This window comes from Nicotiana tabacum, chromosome 18 (assembly GCF_000715075.1).
Source record: "Nicotiana tabacum cultivar K326 chromosome 18, ASM71507v2, whole genome shotgun sequence".
In the NCBI taxonomy this organism is placed as follows: domain Eukaryota; kingdom Viridiplantae; phylum Streptophyta; class Magnoliopsida; order Solanales; family Solanaceae; genus Nicotiana; species Nicotiana tabacum.
In genome coordinates, this window is record NC_134097.1 from 32,656,720 (window position 1) to 32,682,247 (window position 25,528).

The following is a 25,528-nucleotide window of genomic DNA, read 5'->3' on the forward strand; positions in this document are numbered from 1 at the left end:
ACGAATTTTGTCTCCCTGGAAGAAGAATAGCTTCGCTCTTTAACCGAGGGCGGACGTAGCTTTGTATCAACAGGTTCAATTGAAACCATAATTTTTGACACGGAGTATAAATTTATATGCAAAAGCTTACTAAAATCGCATCATATTGTAGATATAAACTCATAACTTTAAGAATATAGCGAGTTCAATACTAAAAACAAGGTTGAACCCATTGAGTATAGATCCTGGATCATCCTATGTCTGTAACTAATTACATTTATCATAAGAAAAAGTGTCACGTTATAGACTTTAGACTTTCACTCTCAGTTTCTTAGAATAGAGGATATTTGATAATGATAATGGAATTGTACGTTTAAAATAAAATATAGCAACACAATATTAAATTACAGCTCAATTCAATGTGATGTGCATATACACTACTCGCTATTCTTTGTTAAGTGCTTGTTTTCTTTTCCTTTTGGCTTCTCTTGCAATTTCACTATCATTTAGAAATTTATTAAGTTTGGTAACTCCAGGTGATAGTAATACTAGGAGTTTCCTATTAAGCTGTTCCTAAACAGGTTTTATTTCATTCTTTTTAGGGGTATTATCAATTTTAGCCGGCGCCAGAAACTATTTACATATGATAATCGAAAAAGTATATATAAAATTTGTATAATTTTCGTATATAAGATACAAAAAATATGGGGTCTTTTTTTTTGTCTCTCTTGGTTCCTCTATATTGCACTATTATTTAGCAATTTTAACAAGTCTCGTAACTTCAGATGATAGTAATAGTCGGAATTGCCTGTTCCTAAGTAGGTTTTCATTCATTTTTTTTTCTTTATGTAATCCTGAGAGGGACGCGTGAACTCATTTCCTTAATACAAGTCTTACAATAATATAAAAGGATTTTTACTTTCTTATACACTATGTGAAACCTTAATACCTCACTACTCAAGTTTCAATTTAATTGCATGTGAAACCTTAATACCTCACTACTCAAGTTTCAATTTAATTGCATGACAAATTCCTTATGAGAATGGATAAAGGAGTTATTCCTGGGCCTACAGATCCACAAAGCAAAATAAGTTACATTACTATGGCTAGTAAATTTGTTTTTCCAATATACATTTTGTTATTTAACTGTGAGCATCAATGTACGAGATTTATATTACGAGATTTTTTCTTCCTATATAATATTTAAAACTTATTTATTAAAATTGTCCTAATGTTATATATTACCCGCCCTAAACAAGGATTACTTACAAATTATATACAATCTATTATTAGTGCCTTCAATTAGGAGATTTAGTTATATCATTTTCCTATTTTCTCTCCATTCCTCTTTTAATAAGACTCCTTTCATTTGTGTATTACCTATTTTAAGCCATAATAAACGGAATTGCAGTTACAAAAAGGAAAAAGCATAATTAAGCAGATTCAAAGTTTTAGAAGATTTCAAATTAAATTCAATCTCACCAATTCTGCTCGGACCCTAACGAACCCCTTCTTTTTTCTGGTTCTCCTCGTCTTCTTGTGTGTGTCTCTGTTATCAAATACATAATTTGTAGTTTGTTTTGTGAAAATTGAAATAGCAATGCCTCTTTGAGTAGCCATATGAACAGACGTTTTGTTTCTATTTCATATCTGGTTTAGTTAGGAGGCAGAAATTAAACTATATGAACATAAAAGATTGGATCATTTGGAACTCACTTATACCAAGGCCTTTCGAGTGGGAAAAAATTAAATTTAATCGCCTCCAAACTTCGGATTCAACTTTGTATTAGTATTTTCAATAAGAATCTATGCTACCCAGTTAATTTCTCACACAAAATTCAAATCTCATATAAAACTCAATTTCTCCAAACTGCGATGATGGCTTTTAATATGAAACTTGAAATTTCTCTACCCAAATCATTCAATTCCCATCAATATTCAAGTTTTTCCTTTCAAATAAATATGAATAGGTGGACATGAGTCTATTTGGAATTCATTCTCTACTCTTCTTTCCTTAATAAATCAATTGAGAAAAAGAACAATGTATGGTACATCAGCATACAAATTAAAAATAAACTTCGTTCAAATTTAATGCAAAATTGAATATCTACAGCAATATACATAGTAAAAAAAATGCATACAACCAATTATATATTATACAACTTATTCATAACTTATCTACAACTTTCATACATTATTTTACATAGTTAAATACAACTACAATATCATACAACTTAAATACGAATATATACAATATGTCTTTTGCATAATTTGTATCTGATTTATACATAGTAAAAATAAATTTTATACAACTAATTATATATTATATAATTTATTTGTAACTTATCTACAACTTTTGTCCAACCCAGTTAAATACAACTACAATATCATATAACTTAAATACAATTTTTATACAATATGTCTTTGTATATATTTTGTATCTGATTTGTATATATTTTGTATCTGGTGTGTGCTTCTTCCTCTCTAAAACTCCAATCAAACCTTAATCTCTTAATACAATTTTGATACATATCAATAAATTTATGTAAAAAGATAGTATTGATAACTTGAATACAAATTTTATACAACGATTCATACATTAATTTTGATACATATCAATAAATTTATGTAAAAAGATAGTATTGATAACTTGAATACAAATTTTATACAACGATTCATACATTATTCAACTATTTTTCGATTTTCATACAACATTCAAATAATATATATATATATATATATATATATATATATATATATATATATATATATATATATATATATATATATATATAACTACAATAGAATATAATTTACATACAATTATAATACAACTTTACTACAATTTCGCAAGTATATTGTAGTATAATGTATCTCATGTCTTCTTCTTCTTCTTCTTCTTCTTCTTCTTCTTCTTCTTCTTCTTCTTCTTCTTCTTCTTCCTCTTCTTTCTCTTTCTTCTTCTTCTTCTTCTTCTTCTTCTTCTTCGAGTTTCAATATGAAATTCAGCCAAAATCAAGTCTAATCTTCACCAAAATACACTCAAAATTGAGATATAAACTCCAAATGATATTTCCAATTGTTTGCAACAGCACCCAATCCAAACAAATAATGAATTTTGAAAACCCAAATTCGATTTTAATGCTTCAAAACTTTTTAATGACTGTCAATGGTGGAGAGTCAAACACCTTCAAAATTTATAATTCTACAGAGAATTAGGAGAGATTAAAGTCTCCGCATATGTTATAGCCCAACTAAAGTGAAGTGAATCTTCAGGCTTTGTGATTTTAACTTCATTGAGCATTTGTCTTTTTAAATCATAAACTGGTACTCCTTATGAGTCTCCAGGCTTTGCAAGAGAGAGACATATGACCAACTAAAGCGAAGTGAATCTTGAGGCTATGAGAGAGAGAGAGAGGGGGAGAGAAAGAGTAAAGGGATAAGGAAATAACTGATATTCCTTATTCATTACTCTATAATATAAAGGGATACTCATTTAAAACTTATTTTTATATAATTGGTAAATTGTATATGATCATATAATTAAATTAAAACTCTAGTAGTGAGGGTACTAAGGTTTCACATAGTGTATCGGAAGATAAAAAATCCCTTTTCATAACTCAAACTCGACTGCAGGTCCACTAGGCGCAAAGAAAATGAAATTAACCCGCCAGACTAATATTGAGCATGTTTATATTTTTTTTATAAATTTAATAAAAACAGGCTTTGGCATCAGTAAGAGTTTTAGAAGTCAATTAGCCAATGTAACTCAGCAGTAACCTTTTTTTTTTCTCTTACATGAATTTTCATCTCCATTTTAATTATCTGTGTGTTCATAAAAAAAGAAAATAACTACAAGCAACCTACTGGAATTAATCGAACCTAAACGAGTTGACAGGAAAAACATATTTAAGGAGGAAAAAGAAGATGAGAAGCATAACTACAAGCAATCTACTGGAATTATGAATTCGTTATTTAGCAAAGTACATCTTACTAATACAAAAAGTCGTCTAATGTTTTTGCATTAAAGCTATAACTGGATCGCATGAGAACCACGGATGGTAATGCGTCAGCATCATATATATACTCAAAAATTGCAGTAATATGACACTTTTTCGGATGATATTTAATTTTTAACCAACGCTTGCCTCATAGGGATAACTTTAAAGTCAAAAGTTAAAAGTGTTGACTTGAAGTTATGCCTATAAAGCAAGTGGAGATAAAGATTCAAGATTATTTACTTTGAGGGTTATTTGTGTACTTCACCCTCATATATTATAAGAAGTATATTATTGCGTACGATCACTGTAAAATTTATCACGCTATCTTGATACTTTGTCAGCTAGGTTTCGTACAAACAAGTGCGTTAACCCATACAAAATAGCTGGAGTACTTTTTTTTTCCATCAACGAATATACCACATACAAGGTGCACCAAGTGTAACAAATATTTGTCATTAGCTACAACATATTCGATCACTAAAAATAAATTGCGGAAATGAATTTGATATAGAAAACCTACATGAAGAGAGAAGTATAGAGAGAAGAAGATACTTTTACTTCAGACAAAAAAATGAATCTAACCGCATTTCTGGATCCTTTTGATCCTTATATACAACCAGCTTTACGAATATGGACACAAGACAAGTAAATGTGGCTACAAAAGTAAAGACTTGATAGAAATGTAAAATAGACTACATCAGCAATCAGTTATTTGGGCCTTCTTGTTTGGGCTGCCCACTATGAATTGGGCCACTGTTGGCATGTTGAAATCAAATCCATAATGGTACAAGGATATTACATTTTCAATTGTCCCACTCAAGATTTCTTTGATTAGATTCGTAAAAATTGTACGGGCGCCCTATTTGGTCGTCCTCATTTAATCTATACTTATTTTTTTTTAACTTTTAACTTGTACTCACATTTTAAATAACTTCAACCCCCTTTCTCCTCCTCCTTCTTTCTTCTGTTGCTGTTGGTGCTGCTATGGAACTTCAGTTCATGGGATGATTACCATAAATATGTTTATTAAATTATTTTAAAAAAATTATAAATAATTACAGATGAACTAAATAACTAGCTGTAACTATATTAGATGAGTACCCTTATTACTCTTATCTCTATTTCTTTCATTCACACCTATTCAGTTTCTGTCATGAAGTGGGGAAACAGCAGCAACTGATGAAGAAGAGCCGTGCTCTTTTGCTAAACGTAAAAGGTGGTAGGGGGCCTAATTATTTGACTGAAACACCAAATTCTTATATTGTTTACATAATTACAGATGACCAAGATCCCAAACAAACATAAATAATGCTAAAGTTTTTACAAATGAACTAAATAACTTTAGCTCTAGAGCTTAAGTTCGCCAGTTACAAAACAAAAACTATAGAGCTAAAGTTCGCCAATTACAAAAACAAAAACTTCGCCAGTTACAAAACAAAAACTTCAGCTCTAGAACTGAACTTTAGGTCTGGCTACTAGAATGCTGAAGTTTTGCGTGATTGTCGTTGTTACTTCAGTCCCGTCCCGTATGCTAAAGTTATGCGAAAAAAGCGGGTACGCTTGCAATTTTTTTTGCAAAGCGGACACAAGTTAAAACGTGACACAAAAAGCGGAGATAAATGTCAATGCCCCATTAGATTCCACCACGTTCGACATGTTCAATTCAATCTATGTTAACATCCAACACTATCAAACTAAGTTCACTAAGCAAATATCAATATACAACCTCAATTAGAACATCAAACATCCAATCAATTGTTACTATAACTGAACACACCATTAATTGGATGTTATAGTAATTTTAGAGAGATATAGCATTAAATTAGAACAATCTTCATTAAATTAGAGCTTTCAATAGGGGAAAAAAAAGAGAGAGAGAGAGAGATGAACAATTTGCAACACATCCTGCGTAGAAGTTAGATCAGATTAGTCATAAAGGAATAGGTGATCTATCCTCCTACTCTAATATTGGATGATATTCTTATTGGGATTGAAATAACAAGGCATCATGTGTAAGTTAACAAAATAAACTTTAGCAACGATAAATCAGACGATAAAAATAAAATTATACTAAAAGAAAAGGTTTAATTAATTGACCTACATTCATAAAAGAATTTACTAACATAAAAAAGAATACTAAAATATCGAGAGAAAATTCTCCCCCTAACCAAAATTCTCAAAACTCTAAGGAATATATATTGCGGATGCTATTGTGTTTTTCTATGATAAGGAAGAAGTGCGAAACTTCACAATTAGTCAAATATGGAAGATACCTATTCCACCAAAAATGCTTTTCCACAAAGAATTTTTTTCCCAAAAAAAGGTAATTCTAGTTAAAGTAGAAAATTAACACTAACCCTAACAATTCTATCTTGATCTAGGAGAATTGAGAAAGAGGTTCCCAGACAATTGAAAGTACCTTTTCTAATATTATGATTCACTTACTACTACCAAAGAAGAGATCACATGGAATCAAGGTTATGGATGACTACACTCTTTAGAAACATTGCACGGATGCTTCTGTTAAACATGTTTTGAGTTCGCCGGGCTTCTAAATACGTTCTTTACAGGTTTTTTTTTTTTTTTTTTTTTTTTAAATCAATGCGTTCTTTGTAGAAGTTTCCACTTCAGCTTGAATCCCCTATCTCTTGTCTTTTGTTAATATTTCCCTAGCCAATTTTACTATCTTGGTAAAGTTTAATCTGAGATCTGTAAAACAGGCAGCAAACTTTTGCACATTCATAGAGTTTCTCAAGCAAACATTCTAGTATAACATATATATATATATATATATCAATCATCATATCAACAGAGAAATGCATACTTATAGCATAGAAAATCTTTCATATATATTCATGACACAAGAGAGTACTCCTAATTGATGGTAAAATCCTCTTCAGAATCTGTACGAATATGAACTTCTAATTAAGAGTCACCCTTAGCGGGCATAAATCAACAGTCAGAGGTTCTTTTGGTTAGCAAATTGTTATTCCATCATAAATAAAGGAACAGAAAAGAAATAATTACTAGCTGATGAAGAAGTAACAAGCGATAACACCTTCTAATTAAGTTCTAGCAGAACGTGTCGACTTCACTCCTGATGCTTCTCATTAAATTCTTTGAAGTCTTTGATCAAATCTCACTGTAGCAAGCAGGCTGTGTTTCTACCTCAAAATTCCTATCTCTTGCCTTTTGTTAATTCAGTAGTATTAAAGCATACGGAATAGATATCAGAACATTAAGACATGCAACTCTTCAAGAGTATAGGGCAAATAGAGAAGCTCTAATATGCACTCAAATTGAGGAAGGTAACATTATGAAATACACCATCATAAAAAACCATCTAGTCATTAACTTTTCACTTGCAACAAAACTACAAAAATAAAAGAACAATTAGCAACACGGCCCAGGAAAACTTAGGTTCTTTAGTCATAAGGAACAGAAAAGAGACCTCATTTCGTAAAGAACAATATACAAGTGATCTATCTCCCCTTGCTTTCCACTACTTGAGAGAGTCACTACAAACACACCATTTTCTCTTAACTAGCACGACCAGCTTTGAAAGGGGAGCCTTGGCGTAACTGGTAAAGTTGCTGCCATGTGACCAGAAGGTCACGGGTTCGAGCCGTGGAAATTGCCTCTTGCAAAAATGCAGGGTAAGGCTGCGTACAATAGACTCTTATGGTCCAGCCTTTCCTCGGACCCGCGCATAGCGGGAGCTTAGTACACCGAGCTGTCCTTTTAGCACGACCAACTTTTTTGAACTTAAAATCAAAACCAAGGAGAAGGAATTTATCATGATTCTTGAAGCATATCAATGATGTCCAAGGCAAGGACAATACCATATGTTAAGTGGGATGTGGACTTCTTTGATTAAGTTCTGTAGATTTTTCAACTATCATTGCTTGACTTGTAAAACTATATCATTAGGCAATGTATAAGAAGAAATGGAGCACATAAAATAAAGAGAGATCATTGAACAGATTAGCAAACACTAAATTGAGACAGTGTGAGTCTTACCTACAATCATTAATGAGGACACTAAGACAATCATTCCCCATGCTCTCTTGCTCTTCTTGAATATTTTTAGCGGATGCTGCAGCGGAAGTTTTACATTTATGCAATTCTATTGACTCCAAGGTACAAATTTCCCCAAAATCTTTAGGGATTTCTTCAAGGTCGAAGCATCTTTTCAGAACTAGGCGTTGCAGCTTTGGGAAGTTAACACTTCCAGCATCCCAGTGCTTCAGGTATGTCTCATTAATTAGGAGTAATTTAAGCTGATTAAAAATCTCGTTGTCATTTAATCTCCAGAAAGCACCATAAAATCCATGGTATTTAATTTTAAGCACTTCGAGGTTTGGCAACATTACTATATTTGCTATGTCTTCCCACGGTAAATAAGTATCTGTTAAAGTCAAGCTGTTTAGAGATGTAGGCAAAGAGTACTTACCCGGCATTCGGCGAAAGTATTGTCTGTTGCCCCTGAACTTCAATATTTCAAGTTCTTTTAAACGGGAAAAATTACTTAGGTGCTGGGAAATCTCCACGCGCTCGAATTCTGTCAACTCTTCTTCATGATGAACTGTCAGTCTCTTAAGATTCGGAATAGCAGAAAACAATTCAGAAGTACAGCTGGACAAAGCTAGACAGGAAAGTACCTCCAGATTTTGTAGCTTATTTTGGAGAAAAGAAAAGAACCCAAAACTGTCTATTATACTCTGGGGGAAGGAAAAGAAACCATTCACGTGAAGATGTCTTAAATGTTTCATCTTCCAGATGGACGCAGGTATAGTTGGAGATTTATAACCTCGGTGCCCAAAAATCAAGGTCTGCAGATTATGAAGCTCTGAGACTAACCAGTGAATATCATCTTTACAGTAGAATTCAAGGTATCTGAGATGTACTAATTTTGTTACTTCAAGTGGAAAATCTTGAAATATAAAGCCAAAGATTACCAACACTCTTAGCAGTTTGAAGCGCTCAAAATGAGGAACTTGTTTAGAAGGCGTTTCTAATCCATGGAAAAAGTGCAGAGTTCAGTGCAGGTGGGTACAAGTTGAGCAGGACGAAGACGGAATAGGGTAGGGGTAAGGTCTGCGTACATATTACCCTCTCCAGACCCCACTTATGGGATTATACTGGGTCGTTGTTGTTGTTGTTGGAAAAAGTGCAGAGTTCGGGTGAGATCAATGGATGATGACTCCCAGCAGGTAGCCTGATAAATGCTTGAATGGAAACTGTAGCGACGAACACGAAGCTTCTGTGCAGAAGGATTAGTGGCTTCATGATTTCTAGTAACCTGCAGGAACTTCTCTTTCCCAGCTTCTCTTAAAATTAAGTCGCGAATCAGATCATGGACACCACATGTTCTCACCTCATTATTCCATCTCCTCTTTCTAACCATTAACAGATTCCTGCTAAGAAGATCCTCCAAACACTCTCTTCCCATTTCTTCTATGCTTTTGTGCCTTTCTTCCAATAGAAAACCCTCAGAAACCCATAAGTTTATCATTCTCTCAACCTCAACCTCACTATCTTCTGGAAAGACTCCTATGTAAAGGAAACATGATTTAAGATGATTAGGTAAGTAATTGTAACTCATAGCAAGCACACCTAGACATATATCTGGTTCATCAGCAACAACTATACTTACACTTTTGGCAACATCTCCCCAACTTTCTGGTGTTCTAGCAATTTTATAGAGATGTCCTGCAACCACTAGAAGAGCTAAAGGTAGTCCTTGGCATTTTTGTGCTACTTGCTTCCCAATATCCTCTAATTCAGGAGGACAAACCTGTTTTATTCCAAACACTTTGTCATGAAGTAAATTCCAACTTTCATCTACATTCAATAGGCTTATCTCATGAGGAGGGCTGTCAGGGTCAGCATGCATGGCCACATCATTGAGCCTACTAGTCAAAATAATTCGACTCCCATTATTATCGTCTGGAAAAGTTCTTGTCATAAGATCCCAGACGTCACTACTCCAAAGATCATCCATTACAGCAAGATACCTCCGACCCTTCAACTTTTTGTATATCATATCCATCAATTGATCATCATCAATCTCTTCTTTCACGCCATTTGAAGTACAAGAAAGAACACCTAACAACAAATCCCTAATTCGGTATTCTTGAGGTACTGTCACCCAAACATGGATGTCAAAACGATGCCTGATTTCAGGATCATCATATGCCTTTTTAGCTGGAGTCGTCTTTCCAACCCCCCCCCCCCCATTCCCAAATTTTCTTATGCTATACGATTAGACGAGGTCCCTATTAATCTTCTCTTGATGCTCATGAGGTCATCTTTAAGACCCACGACAATATTTTCTGGATTCAGTTTTGCTACATCTAGATGAATGACTAGGCAAGAAATTACACGTTTGCGGATCCTCATTTGTAGGTTCACCATAGCCTTGAACTTCATTTGTACCAAAACTACTTCCCATCACATTCCTCTTCACAGCATCAATCTTTTCTGCAAGTGGAGAAAATGTTTCGTGTAATGCCTTATTTTCCGTTGTTTCGTTAAGGACTTTATATTTACCAAACCTACAACTCATCACCTCCCTCTTTAGAGCATCAACCTTTTGCACAAGTGTCCTCAAGAAAGTGTTGGATAATGCCTCTCTTTCATTAATTTCATATATCTTTAGTTCTATGACATCTTCTGCTTCATTCACTGCATTTCTGATCTCTCTCTCCAACTCTTCAAACTTTTCACAATGTTGTCTTCTCTTGCTAGTGTCTTCAAGAAAGTTTTGGAAATACTCAAGACTATCAAGGAGAGACTCAACCATTCTTCTTGTTTCAGCACTAATCCAATGTGGCTTTTGCTGCACCAGTTGCTCCAAAGTTCGTTCGAGGGAAATCAGATCAGCATAAGCCATCTCTTTCACCAACTGTAGGATGAAAAAAAAAATTCACTTCTCTCTTTATTTGTTTCCTAGATCAAACAAAACATCAATTGTAAACAAGAAAAGCAACAGTTAATAATGAGTTTTAAGCCTCAAATGCTAACCTAGATCTAGCTGGAAGAAAAAATTGAACGCTTTTGCAGATTGATTCAACCAAAATCTGCAAAAAATCAAAATCAACCATAACTCATAAGAGCAGATCTGCCAAAATAAAGAGGAAATAGAACTGAAAGGTGAACTATGATTCAAGGTAGCTAAACTTGAGTTCTTAAAACCTAAAACAAAACCTGGTCCCTCGGGATTTTTGCTCAAAGATGCAGAACAAATAAATGGAACATACAGTCTTGAAAGCAGCATTGTTTTACATATCTCAGTGGTTTAGTAAGCTTAAGTTTTCTTTCATTTTACTCCTATGTTCATAAATTGGCAAAAGACAGGGAAGCCGAGAAAAAGTAAGCTCAAAAATGAAAGCTCATCTCTCTTTTCACTTTACATAAATAAAAAATGCATTAAAAAAATGGTAATTAATTACAAAACACTGTTTTGCAAACTCATTTGCTCCTCGTTTCATTGGTTTCTCTGATCAAACATATATTGGTAAGAGTCACATGGATTTAGAGTTATAAGGCCTCAAATGCGTACCTGGCTTTAGTTGGGAAAGAAACATTTAAAAGCTACCGCAGATTGGCACGAACAGAGCCTGCAAATTCCGAATTACTAGTGTTTAACTTGAAAATGATAACTACAATTATATTTAATTTTGTGGTTCTAAAAATACGTGATTTATTTTAATACTAATCGTAGCGCAATAGACGCTAACTGTAAGTAAAAAAATTAGAAATACAAAACAATAGGATCACAAGGCTGGGCCTCGAGCTGGCTGGAGCAGGGCCTCGAGGTTTAGGTGGGGCTAATAGCAATGAACAATTGATGAAGAATCAATGATAATGAGGGCCTCAAAGATGGCCTTTTGCGGTTAATAATGAGCAATAAATGAAGAACAATAAATGAACAATGAAAGAATAAGCAATAAATGTGAAGAACAACTGTATTAGCAAAGAGCAAAGAATGTTGTATTGTATTCAATATGTTGTATAATAATCCGGATCCTCTTTTACAAGATGACAAGGGTCTCTTTATATAGGAGGGGTGAATCCCAACACAGTACATGTCTAATAAATGACGAAGAAATGCTACTAGTACAGCTGTATAGCAGCTCAGTACGAATTTGTACTATTCTTACAGACTCTGTCAGTCCCCATCGCGTGCCCTCGGGGTACACCATGATAAGTTTTCGACGTTCCCTGCCGAGGCGAGTGCTTCGGGGATGGACCATGGACTCTGTTATTTGATCCCATCGAGGCCGGGCTTGAATTGCCACTGGAGCCTTAAAACGGTCCTCCCTAATTTTGACTATATATAGATAATCTCCGCGTTTCTTAGAGTGAAACGATAAGAAACGATCTTAACCATGATTTTCTCGAACCTCTCGTGATGACGCCACGTTGGTGACGTAGGTACTCGAAATGATTGAAATGTCCCGTCGGTTCATTCCCTCATAAGCATTGAACGCACTGCCGGTCCGTTTCCCAAAAAATATTGAATGCACTGTTGGTTCACCTTCCAAAAAGCGCTGATTGCGTCGCCGATCTGTTTCCCTAAAAGCATTGATTGCGCTGTCAGTTACGCTATTGTTTCTCTATAAATGGGGGATTGCATGAACCAAGACTTCACTCAGTCTTTCTTCAACAGCCTTTAGCCCTTTCCCTTCTCTATATCCTCCTCCAAACTCCTATTTTTATGGTTCAAACTCGTGACCATAAGGTCATACGGTAACAACTTTGTCAGTTATGCCATGACTCTTTTTCAAAGTTTTTTCCCACTGAGTTGTTGTTGTTGTCGTTGTTGTTAGCTCGAAATAATGAGAGAAGGGTCTCAAATTCTTCCCGTATCAGAAGATATGTGGACCGTAAACCGCTGCTCATCTCTCTTAACTTCAACCTGGTGTGACGCTTCACTCCTTTTGCTTTCCATGGAGTGAGAGCATTATCTACTAACTTTTGCATCCTACACCGGTGCAATATCTCAAGAAGTGGCTTCATAATAGTAGTGCTGACGAGACCCATACTCGCAAAGTTATTCACCAGGCCATAATTTTCCTTGCTTGTTAAAAGTTTTTGCTCTTAGATAGGCTATAGCCTTTTCTTCATCTATTGCTGCTTCGGAGGAGGTTCCCGAAGATGTCACTCCCGAGGATATACCCTCGAAAGTAGATTAGGCATTTTAGCTGTTATTTTTTGCTTCTTTATTTATGTGTAAGGACCCCTCGCGGGCTTTGTAATCATCTTTCATTAATATAAGAGTTTCTTTATTTTGCCTTAATCTTGTGTAAACTCCATTTTGCCTTCGTTTGTGAGAAATCCAAGTGTATGACTTTGTCGATCGGTCTGAATACTAGACCCAGTCATAATAAACCCTCAGATTTTTAATTGGTTAATATGACATTCCTTGGTGCTCTCTGCTATCCCTTAGACTAAGCCTGGATTGATTTGATGCGAACTTAGGTCGTCGGGACTTCTAGGTCCGAATTGAGTGAGAGCAGGGTCTCGATTTTTGAAATAAAGCCTAGCCTTTTAGGCCTCGCTGGTAGACCTCGAGTGGTAAGTTTCTCAAACTGAAGCAACTTTTAGATTTCGCGACCGGGTGGGCGTTTGCTCGATCATCTGAAAATAAAGGTAGCCCTTAGGCTTTTACAAATAATCCCCGAGCGAGAGTTTGCTCGAACTCGGGCAGCCCGTGATTGAGCGAAAACTTGTTCAAACTTAAAATAAAGATAGCCTTGAGGCCTTATAAATATGGATGAATGGGAGGTTAGCCTTCACGTTATTTTTGAAATGTTGCAGGCACAACAGTTAGCGATCGCTCAGCTGCAAAGTCACCAGAAAACTCCCAGCACGGTAGCGTTGGGAATGGTTCCCCCAGCCAAGTAGGTACCGTAGAGATCAAGCAACAACGGGTCGGCAACCGACTCCACCATCGTAAAGATGCTCGAGGACCTCACAAAGAGGACCGAATTGGGCGAGAAGAAGATAGAAGCCAATGACAAAAAGGTCGAGACCTACAACTCCAGGGTTGACCAAATTTCGGGTGCACCCCTAATACTGAAAGGTGTAGATTCAAAGAAGTTCATACAAAGGCCATTCCCAGAAGAAGCGGCTCCAAAACCAATTCCAAAGAAGTTCAGAATGTCGGACCTTCCAAAATACAATGGAACCTCAGACCCCGACGAGCATGTTATTGCTTACACTTGTGCAGTGAAGGGCAACGACCTAAATGACGACGAGATCGAGTCAGTCTTGCTAAAAGAGTTCGAGGAAACACTCTCCAAAGGGGCCATGATGTGGTATCACAACCTAGCTCCTAACTCCATAGATTCATTTTCCATGCTGGCAGATTCTTTCACAAAAGGCACATGTTGGTGCCATCAAAGTAGCAATAAGGAAGTCTGACGTCTTCAAGATCAAGCAGAGGGAGAACGAGATGCTGTGAGAGTTTGTATCTCGCTTTGAAATGGAACGAATGGAACTACCACCAGTCTCCGATGGCTGGGCGGTACAGGCCTTCACTCAAGGTCTAGGTGAATGAATCTCAGTGGCTTCGAAGTAGCTGAAACAGAATCTAGTCAAATATCCTGCCGTGATCTGGTCGGACGTTCACAACCGATATCAATTGAAAATCAGGGTTGAGGACGACCAACTAGAAGACACATCGAGCTCGGTATACCCAATTATGCTTCTGGCGAAGGAGCCAAAGCCAAACAAGGAAATGTACCAGCCATACACCGATGACAGGAGAAATGCCCCGAGGCGTAACATACCCTACAATGACCAAAGGATGGACCGAGGCCAAAATTCTCGGGGACTCGTCAACAGAGCTGGATTCGATAGGGCACATAAGGCCAACGGAGGCACATTGCTTGTCAGAATACAACTTCAATGTCGATGTATCAGACATCGTGTTCGCTATCAGTAAAATCAGAGACACCAGGTGGCTCAGGCCTGTACAATCAGATCCTTCGCAAATAAATCATAACTTAGTGTGTGAATTCCACAACACGCACGTCCATTAGACCGAGGATTGCCACCAACTCCGAGAAGAAGTAGCCAGACTACTCAGTAAAGGTCACCCCCGAGAGTTACTCAGCGACCAGGCCAAAAATTAGTTCCGGGAAAGAGAGGTGGCTAAGAAGAACGAAACGAATGAGCCACAATATGTCATCCATATGATCTTATGAGGCATCGATGCCCCATATGAGCCCATAATGAGAAGAACAAACATATCCATCACCAGAGAAAAGCGAACTCGGGGATACATACCTGAGGATGCTCTCATATTCAGCGACGAAGACATCAAGACCTTTTCTCAGCCTCACAACAACGCACTGGTAATCTCTTTTCTTGTAAATACATTTCGAATTAAACATATACTTGTGGATCCAGGTAGCTCGGCCAACATTATCAGGTCTAGGGTGGTAGAACAGCTCGGACTAGTTGACCAAATCGTACCCGCCTCTCGAGTCCTCAGTGGATTCAACATGGCGAGTGGAACAACGGAAGGGGAAATCACCCTCCCAGTCAACGTGGCTGGCACAACCCAAAATGCCAAATTCCATGTCATCAAGGGAGACATGAGGTACAACGCCTTGCTCGCAAGGCCATGGATACACTGCATGAGAGCAGTACTATCCACCGTCCATCAAATGATGAAATTCCCGACAAAGGATGGGATTAAGACCGTCTATGAGGAACATCATGCGGCGAGAGAAATGTTCGCGGTGCACGATGTGGCCCCGACACAGGTACCTCCACCTTCGAAGGAGCCAAAGGATATGCAAACAGTAAAATAGCGATAACAAGCTACACTTTCGGCTATCCCCGACTAAACAAAGTAGGGGACCGTACTGCGTTCTCATCACAAGCCACTGAAACATATCAGGGCTCGAAACATCACCGACACATTCTACACTAAGGTATGATAGTCTCTTTTCTCTTTCAAATACATTCTACACTGGCCTGAGTGTAGGTATCCGATCAAAACGGCCAAAGCACTCTCCAACTCAAAGGCCTTAGGTTTCAAAAGCATGTGTTGCACTTTTTTCCTTCAACCGGGTTTTTATCCCAAAAAGGGTTTTACCAGCAAGGTTTTTAACGAGGCAACATCCATATGCTACCTAAGGAAGATTCAACAAGTATTCAAGGCTTCTTTTGCTATAAACCTCGAACACTGGGGGGCATCCCCCGGAAGGTCACCTACTCGGAGAAGTCTAGACATGCTAAGTGGGGTCTCGATAGGAAAATAATGTACCGGACCAAACGGTTAAACGAATCATGTCCGTATAGAACAACTGATCCCCTAATAGTAAAGGCATGTATACTTGTACTAAGTTATCAAAGAATACTTCCCGAAAGCATTTTGCGTTTCAAGGAAGCTCGACATTTTTTGCAAAAAATGGCCCCAAGGCCAAAAAACGTCCTGAATACTCAGGGACTGGCGTCAACAACTCGGAACAGTACAACCCCCAGGTCGGAGCTTCAAACTCGTGAGCCCTTAATTAGGCAACAACGAGATCACAAAACAACTCCAGAGCCAAAAACGTCCCGAATACTCGGGGACTGGTGTCGAAAACTCAAGCCACATGACCTCCGGGTTGGAAACTCCAAAATCGTAAGCCCTCGATAAGGCAATGCCAATTTTACAAGTAATGGCTCTCAAGCCAAGAAATCCCCGATGACTCGGGACTGCCGTTAATCACCATCTCCATCAACTTATCAAAGCTCGAGGCCATAAGACCATATGTAGGAAGCCTCGATCTCGTAAGACCTGTATAAGGCAACAATAATATCTGTAAGACCTCAAGCAAGGCATGAACCACACTTGTACCAAGTATCCAAAACTGTAAGACCTCAAAGGCATGTAAAACTTGTAAGACCTTACTAAAGGCATAAACCTGATCTCAAAGTTAAGGCTATATATCGAACTTGTAAGACCTCTAAAAGGCATAATCTCGATATAGATGCCGAAACTACTTCATTCGGGACTGAAAGGCTCCGACCAAACACAAATTACTACGGTCATAAGGCTGTACCATCCAAACTAACGCGACTCGGGGATGCCCGACTGTCGTTATAAAATCACAGGCCTTTAATTACTTCGAATATACTTCGAAAAGAATTGGTTAATTAGGCTACCCTCGACATAGGCAAAAGAGCTTCGACCATGTCAGCTCCCAAACACAAGCTTCGAGATACTCAGCCACCGAGACAAACCTCCCGAGGTGCTCGATCATCGCTATATAATGATTCACAATTGAGGTTTTTATCAAACCGTCAAAGAGTTACGCAAATATTATTTCAAAAAGTCCTTAACGAGGGAAAAATAAAGCTTATATTAGAGGTTGCACGACCCAAGGCGTAAGAGCCACTATCGCCAGCCCACATAAAAGGTCACATCGACCTAAGATGTAAGAGCCATTGTCGCTAGCCCACATAAAAGGTCACATCGACACAATGCGTAAGAGCCTAAGGGCCAACTTGCAATTCAAAAACTTAAGGGTTGAATGAGCTCGAGTCAAAACCCGATAAGGAGAATGAACCCAAAATAGTTAACTAAATATGCCTAAGAGCAAAAGCGTAAGAGCCACAATTGCCAGCGCTAAAATCGAAGGTTGCAACGACCAAACGAATAATAGCCACTGTCGCTAGTGCTAAAACCAAAGGTTGCGCCGACCCAGTACGAAGAGCCTAAGGTCCAGCTTGCAATTCAAAAAACTTGAGGGCTGACTAAGCTCAAGTTGATACCCGACTCAGAGACTGAACCCAAAATAGTTGACTAGACACACCTAAGAACACAAGCATAAGAGCTCGAACCGCGAAGCTTTCCTTTTATACATATATGCAGAAAAATACAAGCTCCATTTACAACATACTTCGAAAGTACTATGTACAGAATCAGAAAAGGAAATCTACTTCCCCCTTGGGGACTATGGCTCATCGTCCTCATCCTCACTATCCTCGGTGTCAGACAGAAGTGACTTAGGGCCACGTTCGTTCGCCCTCGCTCGCTTCACCTCTTCCAAGAGGTCAAAGCCTCTAGCATGGATCTTCTCAAAGGTTTCCCTTCGAGACTTGTGCTGAGCATATTCCTTGCTCCTGCCCTTACGCTCACAAGTCCTTCTTAGCTTAGCTGGAGCATCGGCAACGTCTTTCAAATAGACCGTCACTTTCTGGTCAGCCTTAGTTCGACTCATTACAGCTTTAGCCCGGGACTCCACAACCTCATCCTTTATCTTCAAAAGCTCAGACTCGAGCTTCGTAATCATATCTGTTCGAACCAAGCTATTATCACGAGCTAAGCAAAGTTGAACCTCTAGGGCAGAAGCTTTAGCTAGAGCACCCTTCTCCACCGAAGCCTGAGCGTCCCCCTGAGCCTTTAACTCATCATACTCGTGCTTGGCTCGGCCAACTTCATTCCGAAGGCGCTCCAGGTACTCCATCTTTTTCTACAACTGAAATAAATGAATCATGAGCCTCAGGAGCTAGAAGAAGGAACACACACTCCCTCGGAACAAAAACTACCTGCCCTTTCAGGTAGCTCTCATAATTCAAGCTTCGACTCACCTCATACCGTAAGCGTGCCAACTCGAATTCCCTTTCGTCACAAAGGAGCCTAAGGGATTTCTCCCCATCTAAAGCCTTCTACAGCCTGGCCTTACGGTGAAACAACTCGGACTTAAGCTTGTCAAAGGCCTGCAAAAGAAAACTCAATAGAAAGGGAAGGCGCAAAACTCAAAGGGCCTTTGCCAAAACTCACCACAGAGTGAAGCCGTTGAGCTTCCTCGAAGGTTGAGTACACATCTGCTAGTATGGCTTCCTTAGCCCCAGAAGAGCCGACCCTGGTTGGGATACGGTCTCTCGGTGTATACGATCCCGATTTTTTAGTATCCCTTGAAGTACCTTCGACGGATAAAGTAGACAGCAGCAGAGGAGAAACTGCCTTTCCAAAACCAGAAATTGGGGGTGAAGCAACTCAGTCAATACATCTTCTCTGAGCCCCCGGTCTTGTTTAGGCTTTCTTTGAGCACCATCGCCCTACAAAGGCATTTCTTGCTTGTTGTTATCATTCTTTAGCCCGGAAGTTGGCAATCTTCTCCCTCTCCTAAAGGGAATGACCACGTTTTGAGGGACTCTCCAATGCCTACGATGATAGAGTTAGTATGCAGAAAGAAAAAACACCCGTCTGAGAGAAAAAGGGGAGAGCAAATCACATAGCACGTATCGGGACGAATCAGCTCATCCATCCCCAATCTCCATCTTCTTCATCGTCAACAATGAAAGGTGTGGTGGATCGGCATCGCAGGGTCAGTAGGCCTCAATGATGAAAGGGTTGATACAGCCTGATAAGGTGATTGAGAGTGAATTCAAGGCCCACGTCTTCTGCAAAGAACCTCATCATCAATACTATCCAAAATGATGAGTGAATCTACGCCAAGGTAACCTGGTACTTTCGACGGAAGTTGAGCACAACTCCATCAATGCGGCCCAGTGTAAAGTGGTACGTGTACACATTCAAAAATCCCTCGGCATGGTCCATGATGCTCTCCTCCAGGCAAGGTACCACAATGCTACCTTTTATCCCTATCCACAATTCTTCCTCACCAACTCAAGGTGCTTTTCTCCTATTAAAGAAATAAACTTCGAGGCATACTCCCAACAACCTCGAGCATTGGGAGTCTTTTCTGACGGGAGTTTCCCTCCCAAAACAAAGTGCCTAGAGGCGGAGCTCCCTTCTCCTTGCCGAGCGGACCCTAATGAAGTAGCCATGGCTATGATAAAAAAGGAGAAATAAGGACTTGGGCGAAAAATTTGAGTTATAAGAAAATTGGCACAAGAAAGGAGAACTCTATGAAAGAGGATAACTACTCAAAATAACGGAATCTCCAAAAGGGCGAAGACAACGCCATATATGGGAAAAGAGGTGACCACCTATCTGCCTCAAAGGCCGATTAAAATATTGGCTAAAGCTTTTAACGCTTTGGAAAGATATGCCGACAGAATTGCCTCGGTCATTTTATAACCATATCATACACTCACCGTCGCCATACGATGTTTCGGGGTCGAAGACCCCCGCATCAACCAAGTCCCGAGATAGTACCCGATCTTGAGGACCTCCATCAAAAAAACGTTATGCTCCAGGAAGCCATTGACATCATTGCAAGTCCCGAGATAGTACCCGATCTCGAGGACCTCCATCAAAAAAACGTTATGCTCCAGGAAGCCATTGACATCATTGCAAGTCCTGAGATAATACCCGATCTTGAGGACCTCCATAAAAATGAAGTTAGACTCTAGGAAGCCATTGGCATCATTGCAAGTTCCAAGATAGTACCCGATCTCGAGGACCTCCATCGAAAAGAAAATAGGCTCCAGGATACCAATGCCCTCACTATATGTCCTGAGATGGTACCCAATCTCGATGACCCCCACTGAGAAGAAAACATGCTCCAAGGGGCCATTGATATCATTAAGAGACTCGACATGGTACCCGATCTCGAGGGCTTCTCTCACGAAGAAAATAAACGCTTAAACTTTACTCATATGGGCTTGGCCTTGGGGTACCATCTAAACCCGGGTAAACCCTCATCTGGGATCTATCTACAACACCTTAAGGCTATCTACACTAACTTCAAAACAAGTTTCCAGGTGGCTCGAGTTTGAGAAAACCCCCACTCGGGGACTATTCTCGAAAGCCTAAAGGCAGTCTCTATTCTCGGGCTTCTGAGCAAATTCCCCTTCAAAGATTATCACAAGGTCTAAAGGCTAAGTCTTGGTCGGAAGGTTCAAAGCCCTACTCTTATTCAACTTGAAGTCAGGGTCCCGATGACCCGAGTTTATCAGTCCAATCTGGGCTCGGTCCAAGGAACAGAAAAAGGTTCTGTGGGGAGCCGTGTTAATTAATCAAAAGTCAGAAGAAATACTCACACCCGGGCTCGATATTTGTGCCAATCGGTGGAGTCATGAACTCATATTCTTCACAAGCGTAGATAAAGGGAAATATAGCATACATCAGAGACAAATTGAAGAAACATCTTTATATTCATAAACACTTGATTACAAAAGCCCACGAGGGGTCCTTACATAAAAACAAAGAAGCAAAAGTATACATATAGTAAAAGCAAAGAGCCTAATTTATTCTCGGGGTTACATCCTCGGTGGCAGCATCTTCGAGCACCATCTCCTCGGGGATGCATTCTCGGTGGCAGTATCTTCAATCACTACCTCCTCGGGGGTCTCATCTTGGTCCTCTAGAATGACATCTCCAACGGCGAAGATGAAGAAGTGGAAAGTGATAGAGAAGAGAAAAGTTACGCGAGAGAAGCAGAAAGGGATGAAGAAGTGGCTGGGTGAAAAATCTGGCTAGTATGGATTTCGCCAGCACTACTATTGTGAAGCAAGTTATTGAAACGTTACACCGGTGCGGGGATGCACCAGTTAGTAGATATACCACCTTACTCCACGAAAAGCAGAAGGAGTGAGGCACCGCACTAGGTAGTCGGAGGAGGTGAGCAGTAGTGTAAAGTCCGAACACCCTCCTGAGCAGCGGTGTAAAGTCCAAACATTTTCTTGAGTGGGAAGAAATCAACCCCCTATCTCCTCGTTTCGAGCCAATGATGATAGCAGTAAGAACAACAACAACAACAACAATAATGGGTTGGTGTAATCTCGCTCAGTAAGGAAGAGCCCTAGAAAAAAGCCATGGTATAACTGATGAGAATGCCACCATGAAGCTTTAAGGCCACGGGCCTCAGACATGGGAAATGACAATGGATGAGGATGGAGAGAAGAAATGAGTGAAAGGCTGATTGAAGAACATTGTAATGAAGAATTGATTCGAGGAAGCTCCCATTTATGGAAAGGGTGGCAGCGTAACTGACGGTGCCATCAATGTATTTGAAAAACGTACCGGCATAAGCAATCAATGCATTTTTGGGAGCTAAACCGGTGGCGACATTATCACTTTGAAGAATAAGAATCGACAGTGCATTGAATGATTCTGGAAAGATGAAATGACGGGACGTCTCGGTTATCATGGAAGCTTGCATCATCAGTATGACATCATCATGGAAATTCAAAGAGATGGATATCAAAATAGTTTCTTATCGTTCTACTCTAAGAAATGTGGGGACTATCTGTATACGGTAAAATCGGAGGGTCCACTTTTCCATCGCTATGACATCTCGAAGGCTCGAAACCACGGTCGAGTTTCATCCCTCGAGGGCCATCGACACTCGACCTTGGAGCAGTACGAACTGACGGTTATGTAGAGAAAGTGGGGAGTTCCCAAAGTGTGCAGCTAGAGCCGACAAAGTCTGTTAGGCTAGTCTAAGCTCGCATCATGGCATTAACTAGTTGTCCCATCTCCATATCTTTGTAATAAATGTATTTGTACTATGTTGGGATTTCCTCTCATATATAAAGAGGATCCTTGTCATTTTGTAAACATCTATTGCTCCATACTAAATATATAAAAACATTCTTTCTGCTCTCTAACATATTCCCTTGATATTATTACTTCCATTTATTGCCCATATTTATTGTGTTTTATCTATTGTTCTTCATTTATTGCTTATTATTGGCCATAAAGAGCCATCATTGATTTTATTATACCTGTTAGTCACCCATTGATTACCCTCGATAGCTCTCAGCTGAGCTTCAGACTTGACCCCGAGGCCCTTGAATAGGCAAGCTCGAGTCCCCGATCGTTAATCATTCGGTTTAGTTATCACCTTGCTCTCAAGCTCTTATCTCGTTTCTAAGTCTTTCACATAGCATCAACTGCCTAACAGCTAGCCTAAAAATAGATCACGTATTTTTAGAACCACTAAATTAAATTTAATTGTTATTACTATTTTCACGGTAAACACATTGCCTTCTCCTTGCATGAGACTAAGCCCTGTCTCAAGTTTTGCATGAGGCTAAGCCCTGCCTCCATATCTGCACAAGGCTAAGCACTGCCTTCTCTTTGGATAAGATTAAGCCCTGTCTCAAATTTTGCATGAGGCTAAGCCCTACCTCCACATTTGCATAAGGCTAAGCACTGTCTTCTCTTTGCATAAGACTAAGCCCTGTTTCAAATCTGCATGAGGCTAAGATCTGCCTCTATATATGCATAAGGCTAAGCACTGCCTTCCATTTGCATGGGACTAAGCCCTGTCCCAAATCTTGCATGAGACTCAGCTCTGTCTCTACCTGCATGAGGCTAAGGCCTGTCTCAAAATCTTGAATGAGACTAAGCTCTGTCTCCACCTGCATGAGGCTAAGCCCTGCCTCCATATCTGCATAAGGCTAAGCTCTGCCTTCCATCTGCATGAGACCAAGCCCTGTCCCGAATATTGCATGAGGCTAAGCTCTGCCTCATATTTGCATAAGGTCAATCATCGCCTTTATTTGCCGAGACTAAGTGATGTCTCTCCGTCTCTATCTATTTGCTTCTCTTTCGATCTAAGCTCTGCCCTCCACCTCACAAGACTAAGCCTTGTCCTGTTGATTTTAGAATCATATTATTGCATCTCATGGGCTGAAACATCGCCAACTTGTCCAAAGGTGTCATTGCCTAAAGGCATCATTCTCATAGCTGGAAGACACCATGCCATGGACTGAGGATCTCTCCAATTTGCATATCATTATTTAAAGGTGTCATGGTTCAAAGGCACCATCCTCATGGCCCGAGAACATCATTTCATGGCATGCGAATCCCCTATCTCACAATTCAAAGCCTAGGACATCATAGTCTAAGGACGTCATCCGCACCGTCCAAAGACAATCTTTCATGGTCCAAAGGAAATTTTCCTCACGTTTAAATTCTCCCAGTAATTTTTACTCGCATGCATTGCGTTTTAAGTTTTGCAGGAAATCCAGGAAATAACTGTTCTTCAAACAGGAGCAGCCTTCACTCCAGTTTCCGCTCATACCATTTTCACTTTGCCATTATAACCAAATCCCATCAATCACCCACCTTACTCTGTAACCATTCAAATATTTTCCCTATAATGCATCCGTCGCATTCCAGATTCAAATCATAACTCCATCAAACATTACCCTTCACAAAAGATTCTTTGTGGGAACTGGTCACCATTCTTATAACAACTCCATCGTCTTCATTCACCGGTGGGTCCAAAACTACACATGGCCTGAATCCTGTAAAGCCAGGGATATGTAGGCAGCTCAGAGACCAGGGTTTGGCCTCTATTTTTCAAAACATCCCAATTGGTCAAAATTGGCCATTATTTCTTTACCGAAAACTCTTTCATCCTTCCCAGGTAAAGAGGGACAGCTGTTGATACCCAATTATTTCACTATGATATTTTTTTAATGCATGTATGTCTTCAAAACTATGCATTGGCATCAATTGGTATTTTTCCATAATTTCTACATTTTTAGGGATTTTTAATCAATTTATCCTAGTATTGTTTTTATATAAATAAGTGCAAATTGAATCACAAAGGACTTTATAACAATTTCACAGCTTAATATTGCTATTTATATTTTTATATTAGGCTCAAATATTGCAAAATAGCCACATTTTACATTTTTGGGTTACAATTGCAATAACTTTGCAATTATAGCCCATGCATGCATTATTAATTATTTTACCAGAAAATAGCTCATTGTATTTTTAAAATATTGAGTAATAATTTTAAAGCATTTCTATGCATGGAAATTATTTTTTAAATAATTTTTTAATTATTTTATAAAATATTTTTATCAATTGTTTGGGTATTTAATAAATAGTCTTTTATTTTCAGACATGGCCTCTTTTAAAACCAGCCCAAACCCCTTAATATTAACCCAAAACTAGCCCAAAACTCCCTTAGACCCAATCTACATGCCTCGACCCAATAGCCCTATTTAATCGTGGTCGTTAATCATTTTGATCAACGGTCCACAATTAAACCTACCATAATTAATCCCAAACAATCCCCCTAAACCCCTTCATTCTTTTCATTTCTGCTGCCCTAAAACTCTCTCTCTCCTCTGATTCTCTCTAAGACCAAACTCTAACTCTAATCGCCGCCACCCAAAACTAGCTCTAATGTCTTCGATTCCTTCCCATTCCACGGATTTCCATGGCCGTTTGAGGCTCTTACTGGTCTCCTACTTCTCCTGGTTGCCCAATTTTATTATTTCATGGAAGGATCTTGAAGAAATCTAGCCAGATCTTGTTCGAAACTCTTCAAGGATCTCTCTATGGTCTGTGAGTGCTTTCTATCGATGTTTTACGGCCCAAATCTTTGATTCAAGACCATATTCTCTTTACCCTTTCTTTTTCTTCAAAAACCCTAATGTTTGGACTTGAATCTGTCCTGATCCTTGTAGATCTAGAGCGATATTGAGTTCGTCACTGATTTTTCCATAATGTTCCCTTATTTCTTTACTGATTAACTGATTTTTAAGCACTTTATTATATTAGGGTTGGTTTTCTCATTATATGTTGGTCGAACCTCTGTGTTTGAAGTAGTTTCGAGCTTCCTTGATTGTTTCCATGACTGTTTCTTTAAGAATCTCCTAAT

At 38.8% G+C, this 25,528-nt stretch overlaps 1 protein-coding gene across 9 annotated transcripts in view; it reads right to left on the reverse strand.

Moving 5' to 3' along the window:
* Window positions 1-7,244: 7,244 nt before the first annotated feature.
* LOC107765522 (putative late blight resistance protein homolog R1A-3) overlaps window positions 7,245-25,528 on the reverse strand; it is a 33,242-nt gene continuing 14,958 nt past the window's right edge. For 5 of the 9 annotated variants that reach the window (XM_075236757.1, XM_075236756.1, XM_075236755.1 and 2 more), the window contains 3 exons: window positions 11,545-11,602; window positions 11,007-11,062; window positions 7,245-10,887 (listed from right to left, as the gene is read on the reverse strand). In XM_075236757.1, the coding sequence (XP_075092858.1) occupies window positions 9,109-10,032 (924 nt within the window). In that variant the 5' untranslated portion in view covers window positions 10,033-10,887; window positions 11,007-11,062; window positions 11,545-11,602 and the 3' untranslated portion in view covers window positions 7,245-9,108. The remainder of the gene's footprint in view (window positions 10,888-11,006; window positions 11,063-11,544; window positions 11,603-25,528) is intronic. The other 4 variants (XR_012701985.1, XM_075236759.1, XM_075236758.1 and 1 more) reach the window with 2 other exon arrangements.